At 37.8% G+C, this 27,343-nt stretch overlaps 1 protein-coding gene across 2 annotated transcripts in view; it reads right to left on the bottom strand.

The window, feature by feature from the left end:
* Nucleotides 1–874: 874 nt before the first annotated feature.
* MMP16 (matrix metallopeptidase 16) overlaps nucleotides 875–27,343 on the bottom strand; it is a 262,877-nt gene continuing 236,408 nt past the window's right edge. For both annotated transcript variants that reach the window (XM_006112976.5, XM_075920430.2), the window contains 3 exons: nucleotides 22,903–23,053; nucleotides 15,792–15,907; nucleotides 875–10,373 (listed from right to left, as the gene is read on the bottom strand). In XM_006112976.5, coding sequence (XP_006113038.1) covers nucleotides 10,039–10,373; nucleotides 15,792–15,907; nucleotides 22,903–23,053 — 602 coding nt within the window. In that variant the 3' untranslated portion in view covers nucleotides 875–10,038. The remainder of the gene's footprint in view (nucleotides 10,374–15,791; nucleotides 15,908–22,902; nucleotides 23,054–27,343) is intronic.

Raw genomic sequence — 27,343 nt, 5'->3', positions numbered from 1 at the left:
CATAATACACTTTAGCACCATTTAGTCAGCCTTGCATTTGCACACAAACTCTGTGTTTGTCAGTAGAAGCTACCTGAAACAATAACATATGTCAGTTATAAGAAGACTACTATATAGAATGCTGTGTGAGCAATAGAATTAAATAAAATAACAGGAAAGAAATTTAGTTAGGGAAAGCAGGTAAAAATTCTCCAGTTATTTTGTTGCCAAACCAGAACATAAAGAGCAAAACTCGGGCATGAAATGCACATAGGGCTATGCAGCAAAAAGACAGTAAGGTAAGAAAATGTGCAGCACACTATGAAATCATTACACTTATATTCTGGCTTATTTGTAGGGCTATTTAACATCAGATGACCAGTTACTGTATGTGGTTCAGGGTGCAAAGCTTGAAAAGATTTTTGGTTTGTCCAAATGTGGATTATGTTATGCCTAAAAATCCACCTGACATATTCTAAGCCTAAGAATTGTACCAAAATCCATGTATATACATGAGAACCCCATACATACATCTAATTATGTCACGGAGGTGGAGTAAAGTGAGCACGCAGCAATGTGGAAAGGGCCACTAAATTGTTGTATGCAGCACATCCTGGGGCCAAATAAGTTTCTAATGCAAGTACAGAGAAGACAGGAAGAAGTGATATTTAGATGAAAAACTGAAAAATCAACTGGGATCATAACCACTAGAACTGAAACAGTAATTGTATTGCTGCAGATACAAGGGCACAACTCATGGTGAGTAAGCCGCATAAACAGCATTCAGGAGAAAGAGCAGTTGAATCATGGGCTGTGTGAAGCTTCAAAATAATGTACCCCAATCAATATGTGATTGGACAAGTACTGGGGAAAACCATCCCAGAATCAGATACTGTAGCCACTGACAGCACTAACCACAGATCTGACAAGGAGCAGACAACCCTCTGCCTGTCCCTGCCAGTGGCTTTGTGCATCCAGGCTCATCTCTCTCACCCAACAGATCGACAATGTCCAAACACATGTGGCTCTCCCTAAAAGCCATAAGTTACCACTTCCAGGGTTTTAAACTCTCTTCCTGGTAGCAGATGTTACAGAGACCTGTGCATAAATGTGCTATGGGTATGTATGAGTTAGTGGAGAATGGAAACAAGATGGTTAACAGCATGCTTAGGAAAGGGTCCGTCCCACTATTCAATAATGTTGGCTCATCATTAAACTATGATACAGGTTCTTTATATGTGAAATAACTGAGGTGTCAGAAATGAAGATTCCCAACATCTGAATAGTATAAATGTAGACAAACCTACTTCCAAGAAGAAAGAATCGCATATTAGAAGGAGAGAAAGTTAATCAACATTTGCAGCTCTTCCACGAGGCAGCAAGATAGAAATGATGGGTGTATGTACACAACAATTCTAGAGTTGTTGAAATACAGCCTCATTTGCAGCTGAACTATCACAGAATGAATATGTGCAGCCAATGCAGAATGAGAAGAAAACAGGACAATACCCTGTTGCTGTAACATCTTTCACAAACCCGAGCAAACAGTTTGTGATGCTTAATGCAGGCTCTGCAACACACTGTTATCCACACTTAAGGAAAGAAGGAATGGGCAATAGTTGAGGGAGACTTCAAAAATCATGCTGAATATACAAAAGCATGATGATCCATGTGTACACAAGGATGCAGCAAATCCACTCTGTGCGTAAGAAAAACTGAAATTCTAAGATTCAACCTGTAAAAGTTGTTTAGTGTCATTTCAGTGAAAGGTGTGCACAGGATGCCTCAAGCATGCATGTGGAATGATTCAAATAATAGTAGCCACCATCATATCAGCACTAGACACAAATTGGTGGATCTCTTGTGATTGATTGCAACTGTGAGTGTTTGTGTCAGAGTGACCAATGAGACATGGACAACAACACTGTAGCATTCCCACCAGTCCGCATAGTTCACCTGTTACTGCTCGCTATCCTAACTAGAGTGGAGAACATAAGGCACCACCTTATCCAGTAGGAAACTCCTAATGAAGAGAAACAATGAGATCAATGGCTTACATATATGTATGCGCATACATGGAGGAACAATCACATCATCTGGTAATTACAGCCACGCTTCTAGATTCTCACAAAAGTATCACACACTGTGGCTGTCGTGGAAGCAAGAGACAAGTTTTGCCTCTTCCATCATAACATCAGAGAAGTTTTATCCAGCAGAATCCTTCATGTGGCAGAACACTCAATGAATCTATGACATCCTCTCAAAACAGGGTTGAGTACTTTTGACTGTAGCGAATTTTCTAACTTGGATTCAGACTGGTTTTACCATATCTATGAGGAAAGATCTGTGTCTGAAAGGAATGAATGCTGTTATTTCTGGTAGGTTTTCAACAAGTTTTAGTGACTGTGAGGGCAGGGTACTAGTGTCACTAAGGCATGCCATCACTAAGTCCTGGCACCAGAAACTTTTTCACTGATTATCTGTCATATTTTCTCTAGCCTATTCTTTTTTAGTAAGATTATGGGACTGGTTGAAGGCAATTCTGGCTGTACCTAGGATCCTAGGTCTCCTCAATTGCAAAGGAATGGGGTTGAGGTTTGGATATAGAGATTGACCTGTTGGCTTCTGTTATTGACTCTGAGAGATGAACAGTGACCTATCTGTATAGTTGTATCTTTTGTCACCTTAAATCAGAAGGCCTGATTGCTTTCACTGGCAATGTTGGAAGGGACTCTCACAAATAGTTTTAACTCTTTATGAGAGATGAAAGTGCATGGTATTTGTCTCACCATGAGCCAATGAATGTCTCTATCAAAGCAAAATATACACAGAAGGTCAGTGTCCATATATCTTATACAGTCTGGAGAAGGACTACAGACACAGATATAATCCAATGCAATGGTTTTCATCTTTAAATAGTAAAACAGAAATAATGAGTTACATTACCAGCCTAGATGTATAAATGTGAATTGAGAGGAGAGAGACACATGGCATTGGAAGAGTACACTAAAGATGGTAGTAAATTGGTGCCAGGCACTTAGTTAATAGAAGATGTTTTATCAAACATATTATATAGATGAATATGTAAAGAATTAATGTACATTATGAATAACTGATTGACACAGTTACAGGTTTCTTGAGTCCTGGATTTCTTTCCTAACTGAACATGTGTGCTCAGCATGAGGATGAAGGTTGCATGAGTATAACATTGTCATACAAATCTGATATTTCAGATTGCCGTGGATATGGACAAACTCTGATAGGACATGGCTATGTAAGGTTATGATAAACATAGTATCAAGCTTTTAGCACATGGCCATGTAATATTTTAGTAGTAAATTCAGCAGTTAATTGGCAGATAGGATGACAAAACTGAGAATCTATAACATGAATAGCAATGAATAACTGAGTTTAACATGATCAGTTAAAACAGCATATGATCATTATGATACAGCAGCATTAGCGGTTAGCTATGCCCATTGACTGTAGCTCATTCAGACAGAGTCTGTGTCTGAATGCCTTAGCCATCGACACAGCAGACAAAAAAGGGAATCAAATCAATTGGTGTTGCCAATATGTGATTGAGAACAACATCCACTCTTGTTATGTCAGTTTCCAATAAGAGCATATATAATGTGCTTAACTGTTTGCCTTCAGATTCACCACATGCATAAATTTGGGCTTGTGTAGTTATTAGTCAGGATATGCAGTCCCATAATTTGTTTGTCATGCACATACGTATGTTTTTATGATGATGATCAATTCACGTGTGGATTATAACTCGTGATTTATGGGACTGTACACAGCCATGTAGGCAAATGTGTCTAAAAAGGACAGGAGCTGTATTATGCAAGCACTAGTAATGCAAGCAGAAAATTGTTACTCTTTGACTTCACACCCTAACTTCTGTAAGACAATGACACTAGTTTGCAGGTATACATTATGCTGTGCCCGCTGAGTGAAAGATGAAGAGCTTCATCCAAGTCACTGGTAAACATAGGTTTATGCTGGTGAAGGTCAATGACCAGTTGTGTATAGAGTTGTTATGTGGCTATCTGATCTCAGCATCATGTTGAAACAAAAGGGAGTCATAACTGGGGTGGGGGACTTTTGGTGTACATGCCATTTGGGGTATGTTATGGATTCAGCATGATCCCCATCTCTATACTGGTATTGCATGATGAAATATAGCAACCTATCACCATGCACCATTGTTATAGGAAGAGGTGACTAAAATTGCGACTTCAGGTTTATACCTAAATACGGTGGGGAAAAAACAGACTGGGCATATGCCACTGCTGGTGATTAAAGAGGAAACAATTATGATGGAAGTAGTGTGTGGTTTGATGGGGTCATGAGGTTCAATGGGATATGGATCACTCACCTGGTAATAGTTTGTGAATGTTGTCACTCAGCATAGGGTTATGAGGACTACAAGGTGCATATGTATCATCAATAATAGCTACACTGTGGGTTTTTGCTGTGATGGCAATTCATGTTACAGTACCTACATGGAGAACTGTGGCTAGTGCTCTCTTTGGGATGCCATGCTTGTTTCTGCAGCTCTCTCTTGCACAGATCTGACCATTCTGTAGCATTCCCTTGATTGTCTATACACTGCAGCGGCATAGGGTGGTATTGACCCTATGTCTACATGCTGTATGTGTTTCATTGTAAGGGATAATATATCCAGTATGCGTAGCATCTGTGAATGCACACAAAAACATTAATGAAATGAAGACAATTTGTGGCTGATATGCTATGGTTTATCTACATTAAGAAACAAGAATTTTATATGATGTGTCTGAGGTTAGCATAGTGCTTTCCAACAACTTTCTATGGTAGTGACAACATTTACTAGCAATGATCACATATTAATGTAATTCACACTCTGGAACCCTAATTATTAGGGTTATTCCTTCTACACGTATATCTATAAAATAACATTGTATAATATGGAATCTACATTGTATGACACTAAATGGTCCGAGGGTTGGCTGCTGCACGGGGTAAGCCATTACAGTCCATGATGGTGATAATCTGATTATGACTGTCAAATGAGCTGTATTTCTTTGTGCCAGGTAGTAGGCAAAGCAGGAGAATGGATTAGAGAAATAGGAACATGATCATGCTATTTTCACAGGTGGCCATTTGTGCCTTCCATTGAGGAAGGTATCGTTCTATGGTGACTGTTGCTGAAAACATTCAAGGTGCTGAAAGCACAGCAGCTAAAAGGCAGGTAGGGCCACAAGTAGAGATAGAAAGCAGCTATTGATCCCAGTGTTGGCTCCTTCCCTTCTCTTATTGCCTGCATAACTTAGGCTTTTCTGGATGTGTATACCTTTTTCACTGTCAAACTAGCAAATAGGTCAAGCCTTTATTTGCATGGGATAGAGGACCCCCCCAATGAAAACAAAAGCCCTGAAAACTTTTCCTTGTGCTTCAATATGTTCCAGTTGTCATGGTTCCAATTTGTGCTGCTACACGTGTGGTAGGTTGGGTTCCTACTTCCTACATTAATTCATAATAAATGGAACATGCATTGTTTGATCTTTACTATTAGATCTGTTATGTGTCTTTTCAAGCCAGTCCCCCACCAAAAATACAAATATAAAAAGCTAGAAGAAGTGTAATGTTCACTGCTTATAGGCACACCTACTTTTCTGATCTGTGCATTTTTTCCTACCAACAAGCCAGAATTCGATTTGATAAATTTAACTAAGTAGCAAAAGCTGCATTTAACTAACATCAGGATTGCGTCATACATCAACAAAAGCCAAGGAATTCAAGGATAAATCTTACACCCTTTTTTTAACCCACAATATTATAAAATCAAGGGCTCTGGGAAGGGCGGGTGGTGGAAGGGAATCACACACACACTGCTGCAGGAAAAGGGAAGTCTGGTCTTCCATTTTGAAATTTCCTGGCTTTCATCAATGTTTCACAATCATAATTATTTTTTAACCTACTCCCCAACTCAACTTCAAAAACATTGTTTATAGAATGATACAAAATGTGTATTATATTTATCAGGGGATTTTAAAGAGCTCATTTGAAGCCATCTGAGTCTGCATGTCAGCCTATAAAGGAAATATATAAAGATATATTCTGCTAACTTTATTTTCCGATAAAAGTTAATTAAATTGTATTTCTGTCTATGGGAAATTTTTGTTATTCTTGACTTACACAATCCCTGTAAAATCAGTTTTCCAGACTGTAATAGACTGATGAAATCCATATTTAGTATTGTGTATATTCACAGTGTTGATTGCAACAATACCAATATGGCTATGTTTATTAAAAACATTAGGAAAAAAGTTACTTCACATGAGCAAAAACCAACTTTCAAAACTCAGTTCATCTATTTATTCTATTCTTTGCTAACACTAACAATTATTAGTGGAATACTTGTTTAACAAATTTCATTTTCTTAACTTGTAAAATGGTTTTGATTTATATAAGTTCAAAACTAAATCTGGGAAAATAGCTCATTTATTTTGAACTTCTATAATTTAAAAGCAACCAAATATACATTTTTGAAATTAGAATGAACATAAACTGCTCCTAAATCATTCAGCCTAAAGCAAATTTTTATGACTGTGTTATAACTTACTGAAAATAGAAATGCATAATAATAGAAATGCTGACACAACTTAACCTGCACGGCATAAATATACCATGCAGGACTTTTTAAAATTCTTCCTCTTTCTATATATAATATATGTGTGTACTTTTTATGTAAAAGAAAACAGATTAAAGAATCAAGTTATTATGCATTCATGTATCTATGACGTACCATATATCAAGCACTAGATTATCACACTTACCTTCCAGCATAATTACTGTAAGTTAAATTCTCCAAATACAAACATTTTTGTTACCTTATCCATGAACAATAGTCAACATGCTCAGCACTTCATTATTCCCAGGGAAATAGTTGCACAAAAAGTCAAAGCTGCCATGAAAGAGACTTTGAAAGTGAAGTGATATCGGTAAATGAGTAAGAAAACAGGTAAGATGCTGTTCTGTTTTAAAGATAATATCAAATTGCCTGGTTCTCTTGTTATAGAGGAAAATCAACTGAAGATTAAATAATTTTGTCAGTGGTTTCCACCAACTATCCAAGGGACAAAATCAGAACAAAAATATGAGTCCTTTTGTTCAGTTTGTAGTAGAACATAATTTACACTTGTTTGCTGACAACAAAATTCACCCAGTGAATTAAAAAAATATGATAGACAGGCATAGAATTTTGAATTCCCTAAATGAGCTGATGTGTAGTAAATATTATCCTATGTTCTATAGTTGTGAATGCACTCTTTACATTTTCAGCAACAGCTGAAATGAATCTACTGAAGTAATGCTATGGGCTGATACTGGTGCACTTCTAACATACAGCATACATTACCTCTACAAAACATTTCCAAAATGCCATCTGCATAGCATATTTGCTGTAAAACTATACCTTTTTTCTAACTTTTCATTTTTGTTAGCCGTACATATATATATATTTCTGTTTATGCTCTAAGAAATAACTGTTTGCAATGCTTTATAGCATGCCACACATGATCATAAAATAACTCTTCAAATCAAAATCAAATCATGTAATTGAACAAAAAAACATACTAATTTTTCATGCTAGGCTCAATATAAATATAAAATTCAAGGCAGTCAAGCTATCCATTACCAAAATAATCATAATATATTTATATGTATATATACCTACACTCTCTAAAAAATGATCCAGTAACGTGTCTTAGGAAATCAGTAAGAAATCTGTCGAATCTAGTATAAAAATCTTGTTGTATGTAAAAGCCAATGCTGGCTGTTTCAAGTATTTATGTTCTTGTCTTATAACTTTGTTAATAATAACTAGCTGTTTGTAGAAATTACTAATTTTATACTGAAAATTGTATTCAAGTTAAATAAAAATTCACTTCTACTGTAGTTCATTTTTAGAGTGTGCATGTATACATACCAAAATTCCCAGATCTACCGTACATATTTTTGTCACTGTCACTTTTTTCCTTTGAAAACTCTTCAATGTTTTTCTGCAATCTTGGATAATGAATATCAGGTCATTTAAAAAGAAAAAAAAACAATCCAAACTGATTAGCAACACCAGATTCTCTTCAGATTGTGCCAGTTTGCAAGTTAAAGGTCAAAGAGCAAAGACATAGGACAGTGCACTTTAAGGAAATTCAGACAGTGAAGCTTTTCACAGAAGACAATGTTTAACTTGGTAATGACAGTCAACAGATCAATAATCAAGTTCAAGGCAAGCTGTTCATTATTTCAAAAGCGACTCCCCTCAAATCCTGGCTTTCATACAAAACCAGGTGTCTGACTCATGGGGTGCGTTCATTCTGACCATCTCTAATAAGTTCACAGCCCAATGACTGTAAAGCCTATCACTGCAAGAAGCAGCTCCTAAAATCAATAAAGAGGTCTGTCAGTTGCTGACTTTTCTCTAGGAAAAAAATATTGATACAAACCTGCTCTGCAGGTCACATGAAAATGACAATACTGCTGTTAGCACAAATTACACAGAATGACAAAATGCTTTGGTGGTCCCTTGGCTCTGTCAGTGTTTTAATGTACAGCATAATGCCAGAGATCTGACTAACCCTTTGAGAACTATGTTAAACATGCAAAAGGTAATTCGCCTGATATTCATGCAACATCAGAGTCATCATTTTATCTTTCCTTTCAAACTGTAACTCTATCTTCATGTATTCATGTACCAAGGCAAATTGAATTAGCATGCAACATAGTTTAAAACAGAAATTCAATATGTTGAGCTAAAAGGCTACGTTGTAAAACTATAGCCAGTTCAAAAAATCCTATCCGAGTGCTAGAAATTATTAAAATATGTTTTTATTTTACCAGAAAGTAGCTGGCAAATATATTTATTTCTGTTCATTTGTTATAAATCCTTTTTTATCAATAATGCAAATGATTAAAAGCCCTTACTTACACTTACAGGATATCCATTTTAAACCCCTGAATTTCATTAAACTGTGTTTCTACATACCACTTCTTCAATCCTATACTTTCATGGCAACCAAGATTAACAACCTTCAGCCTCTAAAAACTAATCCTATAGTTCTCAAAGGGTTACACCAATGCTCTATCTTCATGTAATGCTAGTGTCAATTTTATCTGTAACATGACTGTCACTTTAGTTCATTGCAATCCACTTCAGAGACATACTGTTTTTTGCTATGCTTTGGAATGAGTGTTCCTGACAGACCTATGAAAGGCCCGGGGCAGTTAGCCTGGTACAGCTTGGGAAAAAAATGATGTAGGAAAATCAATAAAAGAAAGAAAAAATAAAAAGGTTCTGTTTGAGTATAGTAATGGATATAAATGTGTTAAAACATTGAGGATGTAGCTCAGAACAGCTGTATAAAACACAAAATGAATATATCATTAAGGCTGTTACTATATTGCAGATATTTTGGCCCCTTGTTTGTTGGAAAATGGCTGTCCGAACAGTCTGAAGTTCTGCGTGTCATCCAGGTCTCCCACTTGACAAAAATTGTGTGTAGGAGTGTACAACTATAACTATAGCAGACAGAAAGCAATCCTCTTTGGAGACAAAGCTGTTTGGGTCTTCACACTTTCCCGAAAGTTCAACTGTGGGTTGTTGTGTTGTTTTTAGTTAAAAAACCACAACTTTTTATTTCAGCAAAATTACTATCAAATGGGAACAGGCTTCAGGGGTAACCAGTAGAAATATTGGATTTTTCTTTTCTTTTTTCCTCTTCATTAGTTAATCCTGATAGTTTATTGGGTATTGAGCGTGCAGAGGAAAGGTCTGGAACCGAATGACAGAGAAAGACAAAGAACTGAAGAAACGGCAGATACTGTCTATCATGGAAGCTTCCCAGTAGAGTGAATCCCCACTCATGTGCAGGACAGGCAACCCCCTGGGTTTTAAAGATCAGCTCTGATTCAGGCTGATAGACGCCTGCTCCTAGCTAGGAAACCGCACAACAGCTCTTATGTTGACTCTCAAGTTGCCACAAATTCCTGGGAGACAAAAAAACCCCTACATCACACCCACTCTTGCATAGAGCGTTTGCAGTACAGTATGTGGCGGGGTGTTCCTTTCCTCTTGAACTGGAACACAGTGTAAACCAAGACAAGGAGGCACAAGGCCAGGATGCAGGGAATGACAATGGCTATGGCTTTCACAGTGCTGGCTGTGTTGTCCAGTTTGATGACAATGTCCACGTCATCTTGAGGGCTGTGTCGGTCTTTGTCCCTGTCTGTTGGTCCATCACAACCCATAAAATCCTTTAGGATGGATCTGGGATATCCAGGTTCCACCCTGAGCATCTGGTTATTGAATTTCCAATACTCCTTTCCTTTGTAGAAATATGTGAAGCCTGGGAAACAAAAGTGGATTTTATTTATGGTCATATTAACAATCTGCTTTTAAAGACTCAAGTCAGACAACCTTCATCATCACCAAACGACGCTGAATTATTTTTTGATCACTGGAATCTATAAAGTTAAATTAACATGGATTATTAGGTGCAGATCAGGATAGGAGGCTTTCAGATCTTCTTGTCAATAGGTATATGGCTCCTAGGCAAGCTCTTGTCCAAACTGAACTCCAAGGCAGAATTCCATTTCCTTCTTGTCTTTAAAAAAATCATAAATCTCAAGTTTCCTATTAGAATACACTCAGATCTAGTCTTACCCTAGTAATAAGACTATGAAGAAAGTCTAGAAAAACAACTGAGGAATTTGGGGGGCAGTGTTATCTAATATTCATTTGCTAATTGAACACCTGACCAGAGCCAGAATTACACTGCAGTAGCAGGAATGTATTCCAATAGTTCAAGGAGTGTGTCCATCTCAGGATGGGAGATCAGTTTGAATGAATTCTAACTCTGTGAAATGAGAACTGATCTGCTTCAATGATATTTAGGCTACTACTTTACATCACATGGAGGAAACTATATGAATTAACAGCAACATTACCAAAGTGAGAATAGCTGAACCAAGTGAGAACGGCTGTATCCAGCTTAAGATTTTCTGCAGGGAACTGGTATTTGATCATTCAGATGCAATCCAATATAATGACAAAATATTATATCCTACTGAAAGCCTAAATTATGTTACTCTCCCAGCTGAAAAATGGTATCGATCGGGCATGAAACAAACCTTCACAATGGGTGAACTTCCTCATATAGCAGGGGTGGGGAACCTTTTTTGGGTTGGAGACTGCTGACCCCCCAGAAAAATCAATTGGGGGCCACACACAAGCGAGAAGCAAAGAGAGAAGCCTCTGACTGAGGAGAAAGACAGTCCCCATATTCCCTTTGCACACCAGAGCCTAGGGGGGGCCCGGGCTAGTAGATTTTGTGTGCTCCAGCCCTGGGACTGGGGGGGGGGGGGAGGGCTGGAGCACCAGTGTGGACTCCCCAATGCGGGGGCTGCATCCATCCCCCAGGCCTGAGGTTCCCCACCCTGTCCTATAGTTTATGACTAGAATACACACAGCTGGAGGTTTCCCTAGCTTAACTTGTTAGGCCTCATGTTAACTTAATAGGCCTACAGTGCTAAAGGCCACTAGGAATACTAAAATAGATTGGTATCCTATTAATAACATTTGATGGAAATACCAGTGGACTAGATATTAGAAATAACATTAGGAATTTCTTACTAAAACAAGTCAGGCTCTTGTACTTGTGCAGCAGAAGATATTTTAGTGTATTTCTTTTCCAATTCAGGACTAAACACAAAAGTCTTTGTCCCCCACACCTGTTCATTTAACAATATAGGGGTATGTCTACACTACCCCGCTAGTTCGAACTAGCGGGGTAATGTAGGCATACCGCACTTGCAAATGAAGCCCGGGATTTGAATTTCCTGGGCTTCATTTGCATAAGCGGGGAGCCGCCATTTTTAAATCCCCGCTGGTTCGAACCCCGTGTAGCGTGGCTACACGGGGCTCAAACTAGGTAGTTCGGAATAGGAATCCGGGGTTCGAACCGGCGGGGATTTAAAAATGGCAGCTTCCCGCTTATGCAAATGAAGCCCGGGAAATTCAAATCCCGGACTTCATTTGCAAGTGCGGTATGCCTACATTACCCTCCTAGTTCGAACTAGGAGGGTAGTGTAGACATACCCTGGGATAGTTATGTTATGTTAATGTTTATATAAGTATTTATCATTTGGGTCTGCCCTATTTGTTGTAGTTTTGCAGGATTTTAGTGCTTCATAATATAGGTTTTCCTACCCTAAATCCTTAAAATTTCTATTTGGGTCTCCATATTGCTAATAAAAAAAGATATTTTTGCAATTTATTTATTCATCCCTTTTATTGTCTCAGACTCTGTATCTATATCTCTATGGCTACGTCTACACTGGCCCCTTTTCCCGGAAGGGGCATGTAAATTTCACCAGTCGTCGTAGGAAAATCCGCGGGGGATTTAAATATCCCCCGCAGCATTTAAATAAAAATGTCCGCCGCTTTTTTCCGGCTTTTAAAAAAGCCGGAAAAGAGCGTCTACACTGGCCCCGATCCTCCGGAAAAAGTGCCCTTTTCAAAGTAGGAATAAGACCCTCCGGAGGCTAAAATGGCGATTGGGGCTTTCTTGCACAAAATCGCATCTGGAATGGCTACATATGCTTTTGTGCAAAAGCACTTTTTGCGCAAAAGCATCCGTGTCCAATCTAGACGTGCTTTTGCGGAAATACTTTTAACGGAAAAACTTTTCCGTTAAAAGCATTTATGCAAAATCATGCCAGTCTAGATGCAGCCAGGGATTCAGGAACTGTCCTGCTGGATTGCATTCTGGGTGCAACCAACAGTTCAGAAGGAGTAAGAATCATGCAGTAGGCATCTTCCCCCTTTCTGACTTTCAGTCTCTCCCTTATCTCCAAGAGAGATTGTCTAAACCTGATGCATGAGGTTTAATTTCCCTTTCCAGAAAAATCTGATGACAAGTTTATGCCACCTACTAGTCTGCAAAGAGAGATAAAGCAGTAGGTATTTGGCAAAGTTATTACTGAAGAAGACCACAGATTTTAAATAGAAAAGATGCGCCACTCAGAAAATCAACTGACTGCAAGCCTCATGGTCCTGTTATCTAACCCCCAATTCTTGCCATCCCTCTGTATCTTCCTTCTCTCCTGGCTTCCCATACGTGCATAAGGGATCTCTGGGGGAGGAGGAGGGAATGGGGAACAGAGTGCTGGGATGCTCAGGCAGTTGAAGCAGCTGGAACTGTATGTATTTTGTGGAGGAGAGCAGTTCCTGTGAATGCAGGCCAGGTGGGAAAAGAGAAGGAAGGTTTGCTGCTTGCCATGACTGCTTCTGCTCAATAACGGTTCCTGCTAGAAGAAAAGACCACACAGCAGAAGGTGCAGGGAAAGTTTCACAGGCATCACTCACGGGTTAGTGAGCTTCTCAATCATCAAATGAGGCAGAAAGCATTTGAAGTACTGAGCTGAAGCAGTAGAGGATCTGGGATTGCCAGATTTTTTTACACATCCCTCCTTCGTGCAATCCTACTCAGTTTATGGCTGTTGTTTTTCATGTTTTTTTGGAAGAGTGGATTTAGCTCCACTCACCTGCCATCTCTGGTAAACCTCTTTCAATTTTTAATAGGACACTAAAAGGATGAGGTTTAAAAAGATACATTCCTTCAGATGATAGAGGTTAACTGGCAGAAACTCTTCCTAATTTTTCTCTCTAAAGCAATGTGGTAAAATTTCATGTAAAATCTTTATTTAAACAGTAGAAGAAAAATGGTTTGGGGCAAAATGTAAACAGAATTCTTTTAAATTAAACTGTGGTTTTTCACTTTTGTATTTTCTCTTGTTTCAGGGTACATCTAGACTACAAGCCTCTTTTGAAAGAGGATTTTTCAAAAGAATCCTTCGAAAAAGTCTCTTTTGAAAGAAAGAATCTAGACTGCAACCACTTCTTTCGAAAAAGTGAAAGCAACCAGGCAGTCTGGATGCTCTCTTTCAAAAATGCCGTGTTTGCATTCAAGAACGCCTTTGAAAGAGTACTTTTGAAAAAAGGTGTTCTTCCTCGTAAAATGAGGTTTACCGCGGTCGAAAAAAACCCTGCCATGTTCTTTCAATTTAATTTCAAAAGAACACGGTGGCAGTCTAGATGCAGGGGAAGTTTAGTCTAGACGCAGCCTTATTGTTTCTTTAACAAGAAATATCTGTTACCTTATCTTCATAGACTTTCATTTGTGGCTCCTTAGAGGCTCTCCAAAAGCCCTCAGCATCTCTTATTTTTCCTCTTTTTCCCTAACCCTCCCTGATGAACTGATGTAATGTTTTCCTGTTCCTATGGCAGTTGCATGCTAGTGAAAAGTCCATCAGTGCTATTCTGGAGTGGGGCAGTGAGTTTAACACAGGATGTGTCAAAGAGCTCCCACTGCTCCAGTACTCTGTCTCTGCAGCACTTTCAGACTACTTCTACCTGGGTATGAGGGGAAGATAACTTTCACTGCTGATAGGAGATATATGTATAATTCATGGTGCACATAACATTGACACTTTACATGTGATGATGAGTCCACTCTAGCCAGAAAAAAATATAATTATAATTCTATGAAGTAAGCAAAAGTAAAGAAGCATGTCTTAATGATAATTAATTAAAGAGAGCAAAGACTAAATACATTATGTATATGCACTGTGTGCGCATATGTGTGTGCGTGTGTATTAGTTCACAGAGAGCTAGGTATGCAGTGTGATATATTCAGAATGTCAGCCTGCCTGACCTACTTTCCTGTTTAGAAAAAAAGAAAAAACCCTAACCAAATGCCAGAATCAGTAGAGAGTTTCTGTTGATGGATGAAACAGAGACAAAGCACGGAAGTGATTTAGCCTATTTTCACAGCAAATTAGTTCATCTAAGTTAGAGGAAGAACTGAAGACTCTGAAATGGACAACACCAGAAAAGCAAGCTTTATATTATCTGCTAAAGGGAAATGAAAATAAGATCGCAAGATGTTCACTGTCTGAAAACAAAGAAACAAACAAAAAACCACAGGCTTCCATCACTAATAAATTAATCATACATGTAGTAATACTTGAATACTTTGCAGCAATGAAAAGTGACTGCAAGCACATACCTTTGTTTATATCAAGGATATCTAACTTTATGCAGCTAACAAATTGCTGCTAGCCTGAGGGCAGCACTTAATTTGCAGAAAATAGAGCAGATTTCAGTGGCTCTCATTCATATGGAGGTATAGCCAGTTAGAAATTATGGGTTGCCACATGAAATATCCCATCTTGATGCAGGTAACAGCATGGTATGCTGAATTCCTTGGTGTTTGAGAGCTGCATCTCTGCATTATACATTTACGGCATCTTTGATTTACAGATTTCTCAGGATACTTCTATTCCTATACTGAAAGAGCCTGCTTTTGGACTACAATCCAGCAAAACGAATCTGAAAGCTTTTATCCCAGGTGAACCATAAGCAACATGGAGACTCAAACAGAAATATTTACGATTTAGGGTAGGAAACCTATATTATGAACCACTAAAATCCTGCAAAACCAAAACAAATAACCCAAACGATAGATTATTATGCAAAAATTAACAATCTTTGCTGTCTTTCATTGTGATTATAAATAGACTAATCAACAATTATATGCAACAATTTAAGAAGAATGTGAATTCCACAGCCAGAAACATACCGTTTGCAAAATAATGAGAGTTCAGTCAGCCTACCAACCTGATTAGCCAATCATTTCTAGACATCTCTACCTCATGATAACAGGATGTTAGGAAATGACTAAGTTAGGAAAGTGCTTGCATACCATTTTCTTTGTGGACAAAGGCTCCCTGAGGAGATTCTGGGATACCTTTCCAGATTGTGATTGGTTTTGGATAGCCAGGGTCCATAGATCTCATTTCTTCACTGTATCTCCAGTACCTAAATAAAATAGAAAAATAGGTAACCAGATATGCACTTATAATTTAGTTGATGTGCTCAATTGCATGCTGCTTGCTTTCTAACAAAGTCCTGAATTTAACAACTGAAACCGGGGCAACCTGTTTAACAAGTGAAACTGCGGCAACAGAGCTCTCCTGTTTAGCAAACCTTCCAGGTAACAAAGAAATTTAATCCTACTTGCGGATTGGACAGCTGTTTCAAGTAAGCATACTAAAGATAAGAGACTTCTCTAGTTTGACAACTAAATAAACATGAACCTTATTTATAATCAGAGCAAGTCTGTTGCCTAGGGCCTCTGCACAGCAACACAAGGAGATATAATGTATGCAAAAAAACTACATTATATTTCAATTGAGATCTTAATCGCTCAAAAGTCAGTGAATTCAGAGTTAAAACTCCCACAGCAAGCTAACTGTACTCCTTGAGTGTATTCATTACCATTCTCTTTCATTATATGATCATACAATATGTATAAAGTAATAGAAAATGATATGTATTTTGTGTGTCTCTTTGCAAGAAGGGGGGAATTCAGTGTAGAAATCAGCAGAACACAAGTTCAAGGCAACATGAACTTATGAGAAATAGGAATAAATAATTGATTTTATTTACACTGATGTAGCACTGTTAATAATCAGGGTATGTGCGCAGGCAGCAATACAAAATTATATGTGTGAATCTTTCGGTGTAAAAATATGTTGTTTCATGGTAATACTGCATCATCTCATAATAATAATAGCATCTTATTTAATTTAGTGTTCAATTTGTTTAAAGGTCCCAGCAATAGAATTCATAAAATAATTATATAAAAAAATTAAAAAGGATTCTCTATTAAATTCCATGGATTTTGAATAATTTACATTTTTTTCCAGAAAGGCATCCAGTCTTGATTCAAAGACATCAAGAATTAGAGAAGCCTCAACTTTCTTGGTAGTTTGTTCCCATGATTAAAAATATGCCTAATTTGAATTTGTTTGGCTTCAGCTTCCAGCCATTGGTCCTTGTAAAGCCTCTCTCTCCTAAATTAAAGAGCCCTTTAGTACCTGACATTTTCTCCCTGTGAAGGTCTTTATAAACTGTAATCAAGTCACCTTTTAATCTTCTTTTTGATAAGCTAAACAGACAAAGCTCTTTCAAACTGTCAGCGTAAGGCTTTTATTCTAGTTCTTGACAGTAAGTGAAATTAAAAGGTGACAAATTTAAAACTGATAAAAGAAAATAACTGGCATTCATAAAAATAAGTTTTCTGACTGTGACACAAAATGCATTTAAAAGCCTGATCCCTTAATCTAGTTGCATATTCACCAATACTCAGATGCCAACAAGTCACATTTTTCTGTTCCTTCATATCAACAGAGCTTTTGGATGTCCTTCAGAGAACTATAATAAATAGGGGAAATAATCAACACACATCTAAAATATTAAGTGCATCAAGATTTTCTTCCTTCACCTTTTTAATGGTGCATCACATAGTTTTCCATTTTCTTTTCACCTTTTTTTTAACAATCAGTTTTTTCTCTTCCTTATTTTGCTGTCTCTGAGATTAACATTGCAATTTCCTCTTTTGTATTCTCTCCCTCTTCCCTTCACTGATGTCTAGGGGCTCGTCTACATTGGCCCCTTTTCCGGAAGGAGCATGTTAATTTCACAAGTCGTAATAGGGAAATCCGCGGGGGATTTAAATATCCCCCGCGGCATTTAAATAAAAATGTCCGCCGCTTTTTTCCGGCTTTTAGAAAAGCCGGAAAAGAGCGTCTACACTGGCCCCGATCCTCCGGAAAAAAAGCCCTTTTCCGGAGGATCTTATTCCTTCAAAGTAGGAATAAGATCCTCTGGAAAAGGGCTTTTTTTCCGGAGGATCGGGGTCAGTGTAGACGCTCTTTTCCGGCTTTTCTAAAAGCCGGAAAAAAGCGGCGGACATTTTTATTTAAATGCCGCGGGGGATATTTAAATCCCCCGCGGATTTCCCTATTACGACTTGTGAAATTAACATGCCCCTTCCGGAAAAGGGGCCAATGTAACGTAGCCTAACTGTTTCACTTTATTCTATGTTCATTTTTTCTTGTCTCTTTTTCCCTCGTTTCTCTTTCCTTGTTCTTCTCTGAATTCTATGTTATCCTAGCCCACTTTTATCCTCCTCTCAACTGTACATAATTCCCTGAGTTCCTTCTTTAGTATTCCTCCTCTTTGGATTCCTTATCCATTTTTCTGCCAGGATGTCTGAGGCTACGTCTAGACTGCAGACTTCTTTTGGAAGAAGCTTTTTTTGGAAGAGATCTGCTGAAAAAACTTCTGAAAGAAAGTGTCCACACTGCAAAAGTGAATCGAAAAAGCGAACTGCTTTTTCAAAAGAGAGCATCTAGACTGAATGGAAGCTCTCTCGCATGTAAGCTGTTATTGCTATGAATGGAATGGCCACCAGGGCATCTATGCTTTTTCCTCTTTCCTCTTCTTCCGAAAGAACTCCCTCTTCCCCATCCACACACACCTTTTTGCAAAAGAGCTCTTTCACGAAAAGGCTTCTTCTTTGTAGAATGAGGATTATCAATGCTGGAAAAACCCCTCTGTTCCTTCAATTTTCTTGTGGAAGAATGCAATTGCGGTATGGACATTCCTCAAGTTTTGTCAGAAAAATGGTCGTTTTTCTGACAAAACTCTGTAGTGTAGACATACTCTAAGAGAGGTGGTTCTCATGAGCTTCCAAAAAGATCTGGTGTGGTTAAAAATAATTCCTCTGGAGAACCTAGCTGGTGTAGGCCTGGCATCCCTGTGATTGCTGACTTTTCTGCATTTCTGAGAAATCCCATCATGCATGGACTGATTGTAGCAGTATCTCTTAAAATCTGTGTTGGAGCAGGTAATCTGTCTAGAGTGCGAGGAATAGCTCAGTTCAGATCTTTCTCATTATTCAGTGGCTCTCTAAAATTTAAATATTTGGGGGTTTTCTTCACCCAAAGGGATTAAAAATACATTTTTTCCTTTAGAAAATCAGAGCATCTGAAAGAAAACCTAGACTGTGTAAACAATAGGAAGGTTTCTTCCACCAATACCCAATACAGATTACTCTACACATGTTGGGAATCCTCAGTGAATGATGAATTAGCAATTATGGGGGTGCACTTCATTAAATCAGAAAAGGGAAAACACACACAATATAAAATAAAAGTGTGTATTTGCTAACGTGTGTTAACTAATGGTGTTTATTTAGGCAATCACCAATTAGAGTAATACTGTATTTAGATTTTTACAGAAAAAAAGTTACACTTTACAATGCAGAATAACAAAACCAGCCTTGCCCCAAGTTACTGTAAACAACATCATGGGTCAATCAGTGCAATCCTGTCATCAGCTGAACAGACACAGCTGCAGTCTAACAGAAAGAAATATATCACTGAGCTGTAAGCTTTCCCTTCTTGCGCTCTTATTCAATTATTCAAGAGCACTATCTATCTTGTCTCCCTCTCCCTCTCTTCCTGCAAATACGTTAATTTGGTCATGTCATACTCTATAGATGTTTTCTTTTAGTGCATAGAGTCTATGAACAATAATCTTCATGTTGACATACATTTTATAGCTGATGTTTAAGACTTTGAAAGTGACCTATCCTGCATACCTTGTACTTATTTGACTGTTTTGGAACTATGTCTAGATTCTCTCATGGAGCATGTAAACTATATCTTGTCAGGACAAAATAAACCCAAAGCTCCTTTACATAGCTGTACTTGGAGAAACATAGCTTCCTACATTGACATTGGCACATCTTGCCTGTTTTTCATTCCTACCTAATGCTACAAAAGAAACAACACTGTGTTGTACCTAGTTTGGGGTGCGTGGGGGGAACTATAACAGGCTTATACATACAATTAAAACCAGCAGGAGAATTCAGCTCTAACATTATATTAAGACAAAATTGTGATATAAACAATACATACAGAGAAACTTAGTGGGATATGGGTTTATTCCCACTGGTGGTCAATATCCTATAATAGCTCAATTATCTCTGCAAGGCTCATGTTCTTCGATTTTCTCCTTACATACTATATTGCATTTTCTATCCTGCTGAGCCTCATTATGCTTGTTATGGCTCTAAGTAGAAACTTCTGCATCAATAGAAGTTTCCTTTGATAGTTCGCTGTTTTATATTATTGCTAACAGGATTTTTAGGAATGTCTTGACTTGAACTATCTATGCATGGAAATCTATTATATAACTAGCCAATAGCCCATCATAAAATGGGATTTTTCAGGTCTCTCCTTCATGTCCATATCTCTCTCTCTCTCTCCTCCTCCTGCCTCCTCCATCTCTCTCTCAGCTCTCCTCCACCTCCTGCCTCTCTCTCCGTCTCTTTTTCTCTTCTCCCCCTCCTGCCTCTCACTCTCTTTTTCTCTTCTCCTCACCCTCCTGCTTCTCACTTAGGGGATGGCTGTTTGGGCTCCGTGCTCCCCGTGCGGGGGCAAGTAGCGCAAACTCCTAAAGGCCGCTTGCTCCACTTGCTCCCCCGCGGCGGCCCGGCTGAGTGGCGCAGAAGTCAGCCGAGCGCCACGACAGGAAGCAACAGCGCCCCCCAGAGGTAAGACTGTAACGCTACAGCGTTACAGAGTCTCAGATATTGGGCTACTATATGTATGATGCCTCTGTTGAAAAAAGCCTAAAGAAAGCAGAGGTCACACAAAACTAACAGACATATTTTCCCAGGAACATGAATGTAGAAAACTATTAACTGATAATAAACAAATAAAAAGTCTTCTCTGGTATTAACAAAGCAATTTCAAAAACCAGCTGGAGAGAGAAGCTGGGGAACTTGCCTTCATTTGCAAATTTGAAACCTGCAATCAAGGTTTGAATAAAGACCTGAACTGAATGGACTGCTACATTCCACACCCTAATAGCATGAAAAGCTAAGTACGGGGTACTTACACCACTATATTAGCCTCATTTAGCAGAAGCACTCTAATTGACAATATTTTTTCCAATTTTTTTTTTTTCCTCCTCATCTCTTCTCTCTCTCTGCTATTTATTTGTACTCTGGACCCCCTTACTCTATTCATCTGAAGAAGTGGATTGTGCCCACGAAATCTCATGATGCCATATACATTTTTTGTAAGGATCTATGGTGCTGCAGGGCCATTCATTGTTTTTTAAGTTTTCTCTGGTTTTGTTTACAGTTTAGGCTGATTGTTTGGAATGTATGTGGAAGAAAACATAAGTTTCAAAAAGTGGAAATCATTCCGTTGCCTACTTCTTTCTCATGAATGCTATAGAAATCTGAACCTATCTATTTAAAAAATTGTTTGGTTTTCTTTAACGTACTCTTAACCTAGTCCCATTAAAAAAACAACCCCCCCCCCCAAACAAAACAAAACAAAAGAAAACAAAAGAAAACAAAACAAAAAAACTACCAAAAACCAGTATGGTTAGCCATAGTATGATTGACATATAGCATATTAAAACATATATCTAAAGATAACCAAAAATACTTTTAACGTCCTAAAATGCTGAAATACAAATAACACATAATAACAGTAGTAGCAGCAGTTGTAGTAATAATTATTTGTTTCTGACACTGAATTTGCTAGGTGCTTCAAAGAAAGTAACATTCACAAATATAATAGGAATAATAATTATGAGTTGCACGTCTACAAAGTCTTTCATTCATATCTCTTAGGGCACATATATACAGCAGAGCTTAATTCAAAAAAATCTATGCAAAATGAGCTCTCACAACTGCATAGCTTATTTCAAAATAGCTTATTTCAAGTTTTGGTGCGGTCTACATAACACTTATTTCGAAAAAGAGCACTCTTCCTCCAACTTCCCTTACTCCTCATAAAATGAAGGTTACATGAGTTGGAGTCAGTATTTTGACATTATGCTTAAATAACTGCTAGCTGTGTAGACATGGACTACGTTATTTCAAAATAACTCTAGTTAATTTTGAAATAATGTTACTGTGTAGATGTACCCTTAAAATGCTTCACAGACCAACTGCTCTTCTTGATGGGTCTGTAAGGTAAATAAATATTCTTAGCTTAATTTTATAGATGGAAAAACCCAGGAGCAGAGCTATAAAGTGACTTGCCCAAGGTTACACCACAAATCTGTTTCATCTCTAGAATAAAGCTCATATCTCCTGGCTCCCAGGTTTTTGCTTTATTGACTACAAGAATATGTTGACTCCTGTAAAGGGATTGTGAACTTTGATTAACAGTCATTCCATTAAGGCACAATCCTAAACTGCACAGGCTTTTTTCCATTTCCAGCCTCATTTCTAAATAGTAGCCCAGAACCCATTTTCATGAACTTGAACAGACTTTGGATCAGACCCCACCTGCTTAAATGGCAAGGATTATAAAAGAAGTGAAGGGAGGCATGAAGACAATGAACATTGTTATTGAGGGCAGGGGACTGGACTTGATGACCTCTCGATTTCCTTTCCAATTCTCGTATTGTATGATTCTAAGATGAGAGAACTATGAGTAAGCAAATATGAAACATGATGATTACATTACTTTGAATATTTAAGCTTAAATTAGTTTAAATTCTGAATTTCTTGATGATTCTTTAAAAGGCTTGCTCATAGAGAAACAGAATTTCTCCTGAAAATTTCAGAGAAAAATATAAATCATCTGAAAAGAAGCCCCAAAATTGAAAAAAAAAAAACCAGTGAGGTCAAATACCCCCTAACCAACCACACTTCTCAGCATTTAGTGAAATTATTTATAGAAATTGAAAAGGAAACACACAGGGTGAAACTCATCCTGTGAAGATGTGTAGCACAAGTAAAGGTACAACTTAAATCCCCAAAATAGGCTTTAAGTAATGCACGTCTTGTGATGGCCCTCTGTACCAAGGTGAATTTTCACCTACACTTAATATTTAATACTCTAAATGGATCCAAGTGTTTCTTTGGGGGAAATAATGAATATGTCTTGATTGACATTAATCAAATAACTTTCTTTTAGGATTTATCTACCAACCTATCTCCTTTGAAGAAGTAGGTTTTCCCAACGTCCTCCCACCATATTGCTGAATCAATGCCATGGGGAGGAATTCCATTTCCAAGTGTTATCAAATCATGCGGGTACCCTGGCTGGAGAGTGGTGTCCTTGAAGACCCAGAACTGGTTACCTGAATAAAAGCAGATATATAAGTTAACTTCCAGAGCTTTCAGTATTAAAATTAAAATACTCTAAGGAAATAAGAAAGATATTCAAAGTAATAAAGCAATATGCTGATTCTGCTAAATATATTAAATTGGAAAATGTTTTATTAAAGAAGACACAGTAAAATAAAGAGGTACAGCTGATAGATACCATACATTTGTACAGCACCTTTTATTCAACAGTAGTACCACAGAAAACTGTGCAGAAAATCCATATGAGAAACATACTTAGACTATAAATAAGGTTGCCTCGGGAGGCGGTATAATGTAATTCAGTTTACATGAGCAACACTACACAACAGATTTGTTTTTCACAAGGGAAGCAGAGTGAATTTTAGGGTGAAACTTGATAAAGAAATATTTAGAAAAAAAGTGCATAGTCCCTAGAAAGTCTGATTTTCCTAGAGATCACATACTCCTATTAGCATGCGCTCTAATTGTGATACAGAGAGGTAAAATGCTTAAATGTGGTACACTAGTTCATTTTGAAACTACTTTAGGAACACTTTTCTTCCATGGAACAAGAAAAGACAGGAAATGAGGCACTAAAGACTTTGAGGAGCATCCTGATATCAACTGACATAAATGGGAAGAAACTTTAGTCCTTTCAGAAATACTTTCCGATGCACCCAAGTGACTTGGGTGCCTAAGACACATTAGCACGTGTAAAAATCTTATTGTCTGTAGTCTTCTTCTCCAACACTCAATCTTTTCCACCTGTCTTCAACTCCAACTTTCTTCTTGCATCTGCTTCTTCTCAATCTCCACCCCAAGTCACAGAAGTCAGAATAATGTCCAGGAAGGAAACTGACTTTTTCCACTACAAAATTGCCTTTTCTGTCTCAACAGTTTTATTTCTTTTTCCTTATCAACTCCTATAAACCCATGCCCTCTCTCTGCCTTGTCAGTCCCCTTCTGAGTTGTTAGGCTCCATCTGAAATTCCATCTCAAGTACAGCATTCTCTTTGGTTGTGGCTGGGCAGGGTCTCCTGGGTCCACAGTTGCTCCTAAACCCTTTTATATACCCAGTCATGTAAACTATCCCATCACAGGGCTCTTCAAACTAGTAGAGAAAGGCACAATCGGATCCAATGGCTGGAAGCTGAAGTTAGACAAATTCAGATTTGAAATAAAATGTACATTTTTAATGGCGAGGAAACTAACCTTTTGAAAAATTGACTAAGTGTCATGATGGAGTCTCCATTATGGGAAATGACTAAGTGTCATGATGGAGTCTCCATTATGGGAAATTTAAAATCAAAACTAGATTTTTTTCCAGAAGAATATTCTATGAATAATTTGGGGGAAGTTCTACATCCTGTGTGATACAGGTAAGACTAGATGATCACAATGGTCCCTTCTGGCCTTAGAATCTTCTCCCTTCTTTCACATGATTTTTTTCAGATACACAACTGACACTCTTTAGTACATGAACAGTCTTCCTCCCTAGCTCTGTGCACCCAACTTGTCCATCTCCGATTTCTGAGAGACTACTCTACACCGCCACCTCTTCTCTGTGTCCACAACCCTCTTCATGGGTGACCTTAAAGGTTTAGTTCTTGGACCTCTTTGTTCCAGTCCCACCTCTACCTTATCGCAGGGTGACTCTTCTCCTTTCATGGAATAAAATATGTATTTATATTTTATTTTATATATTTAAAATGCATCTATACAGATGATGAACAGATTAATGAATAAAACATGTAAATTAGAAGAGATAGCAACATGAGATCCTACAAAACCAGAGCTCTGCTACCCACTTAATTCTCTTTCCCAGAGGTGGAACAGCCTTGCCATTACCTGCTTTGCATCGTACCTGACCCATGCCTTGCATCTTTTCAGAGAAACTTGAGTGAGATAATATCTTTTACTGGAGCAGCTTCTGTTAGTGAGAAAGACAAACTTTCCAGTTCACACAGAGCTCTTCCTTAGGTCTGGACACAGCATTGAGTATCTCAAAAGCTTGTCTTTATTTAGTCCGATAAAAGATATTATCTTACCCACCTTTTTTCTCTGAATTGTATATTTCCAACATAATGAAAAGAAGACAGCCAAACGCATCTTGCTGAACACTTCCACTACCCATCCTGTCCCTGTGCTGCTATTGGTTTTCCACTACTCCCAGGCTCTGTACTACAACAGTTCTGCTTTGAACTGTTGTCCTCTCATGCTGTCCACATGCCTAGAGCAAACACCTGAGCCTGTATGCCATGTAATTTTCTTCTCCTCTAAATCATTTCACAAAATACATTTCTTAAGATAGTCACTTCAATAATGGCTCATATTTCTTACAGCAACCTAATACAATCTATATTAATTTAAAAAGGTGGGGGAGATGTCCTTATACAATGAATACCTTAGGAATAGTATCATTCCAAAATCTTATTTTGTTCAGAGTTTTCCTCCCATTTCCTTTGTTTTATGTGCATTCCTGTGTGATGTCATGTGTTTATGCTAGGTTTTAGTCCCATTGGGCAGAGATCATGTATTTAACCTCTCTGTATAACACTATGGACAAGCATGTTGCTAAAATGTTATTATTAATAACAATAGGAATCTACAAGAGAAGAAACTGTTACTTAAAAGGCCTGTCAATATCTTGACAATCCTTTAGACTGGCATAATAGAAAACTTCCAGAGAAAGGTAATGAAAATCATTAGACCTCTAGGGCCTTTCCATACAAAGAAAGAGAATGAAGACTAATGGTCAAAGACCTGGCATAAAACAGATGGAACCCATGATAGTTCATTGCAACTCCCTCTGAGTGGAACTGGTGCATCCAGTTTGTTTGTAATGATTTATTTCAGCCAATATCTCCCTTTCTGGAGTCCTAATAGTCCTTTTCATCTCTAAGTTGCCAATAAGTGGAGTTTCAATCACTTGTCATGACCACTAACACTGGAATAAATCAGTGATGAGCTGGAGTCAACATATGTAAACCAGAAATTTCCTAAACCACTATATGCAGAATACCCTTATTTATCACAGCCAATGGGAGAAAACACTTTTAAATGCATTTGCCTGGCTACACATCTTTGTGGATATCCCTGAGGTACATGTCAAGCATAAGTATGGCAGTCCATACTATTGATTGTGTTAACTATGTGGCTGGGCTGACTCACAAATACTTATCTAATTTTGGGCACTGTCTTATTTTATAAGAAAACAAAACGTCACCCTAAAGACCTATGATCAAGTCTATGCTAGAGTCACTGGGATGGAAAATCCAGAAAGCTGTATTCACAGTTTGTGTTATATAAATTATCCCACTGTGATATTAAAAAGGGAAGTCTTAAAAATAGGACTTTTTAAAAGAAAGGCTTTATCCCCTCACCTGTACCTCAGCAATTTACAGAATGCTTTACTTTTAAATCACCTTTTTAATTAGGAAAGAGGATACAGTTTCAATCCCTCCCATGCAGGGTTTACAGTGTAAATCTTTTACCAGTTTCTTTGCAGCTGCTTGCCACCTGCACTTTCAGGCAGAAGCATTCCAGTTTGTCTGAGGATACTTTCCCAGAGAAATCCGAGAATCATCCTCTTTTAACAAGCAACTTCCTATCTTTCCATCTTCTCCTTTATTCCCTGTTCTTTAGCATCCTTCAGGTGATGCAAAGTGCCAGGTCACTAATGCTTTCTAGAGCCAAATGCAGTATTTGTAAAATCTAGGTTCAATACATTTTCCAAGGTATCAGCAGCACAGGAAAAATATGTGAACATAGGAGATTTATAATTCGTCTAGGTAGGAAATTCCTGTCATTCTACCTGGTTTTTTCATATTCTCCAGCAGTGTGCTCCTACACTGAACACGTAATACTGCCTTCCAATAATGAATAGAAAGAGCTTTGGAAAGGTTTCTTAAGATTCTCACTGAAAGATTTCCCTTCATTTCGTGTCTGACAGAGAGATCTAGATACACGTGGCCTTACTCACTCTTCTTCAGTAAAATGTAGAAAATTAATCCAGCACACGTACAGTAATGTGGGCTGAAAAACATTGAAGCATGTATTTGCATCTCTGTGACAAAAGAAATAATAAGGAAAAAAGAAGCGAACACACATATATGATCATCATAAAACTTTTTAATTAATTTAAAAGATAATTTAAATTTAATTTTTCCAATATGTAATAAGGCAAGAACCATAATAAAACTTTATGTCCTTCAGATGTTCAAGTTTTCAACTGCATAGTTTGCTATCTTCTCTAAAAATTTCCTAGAAGGAAATGAGCCACAACTATATTGCCATTTCTAGCA

The sequence above is a fragment of the Pelodiscus sinensis genome, chromosome 2 (assembly GCF_052426305.1).
Source record: "Pelodiscus sinensis isolate ZL-2025 chromosome 2, ASM5242630v1, whole genome shotgun sequence".
In the NCBI taxonomy this organism is placed as follows: domain Eukaryota; kingdom Metazoa; phylum Chordata; order Testudines; family Trionychidae; genus Pelodiscus; species Pelodiscus sinensis.
Note: the sequence above shows the minus strand (reverse complement) of the source record. Positions and strands in the feature narration are given on the sequence as shown.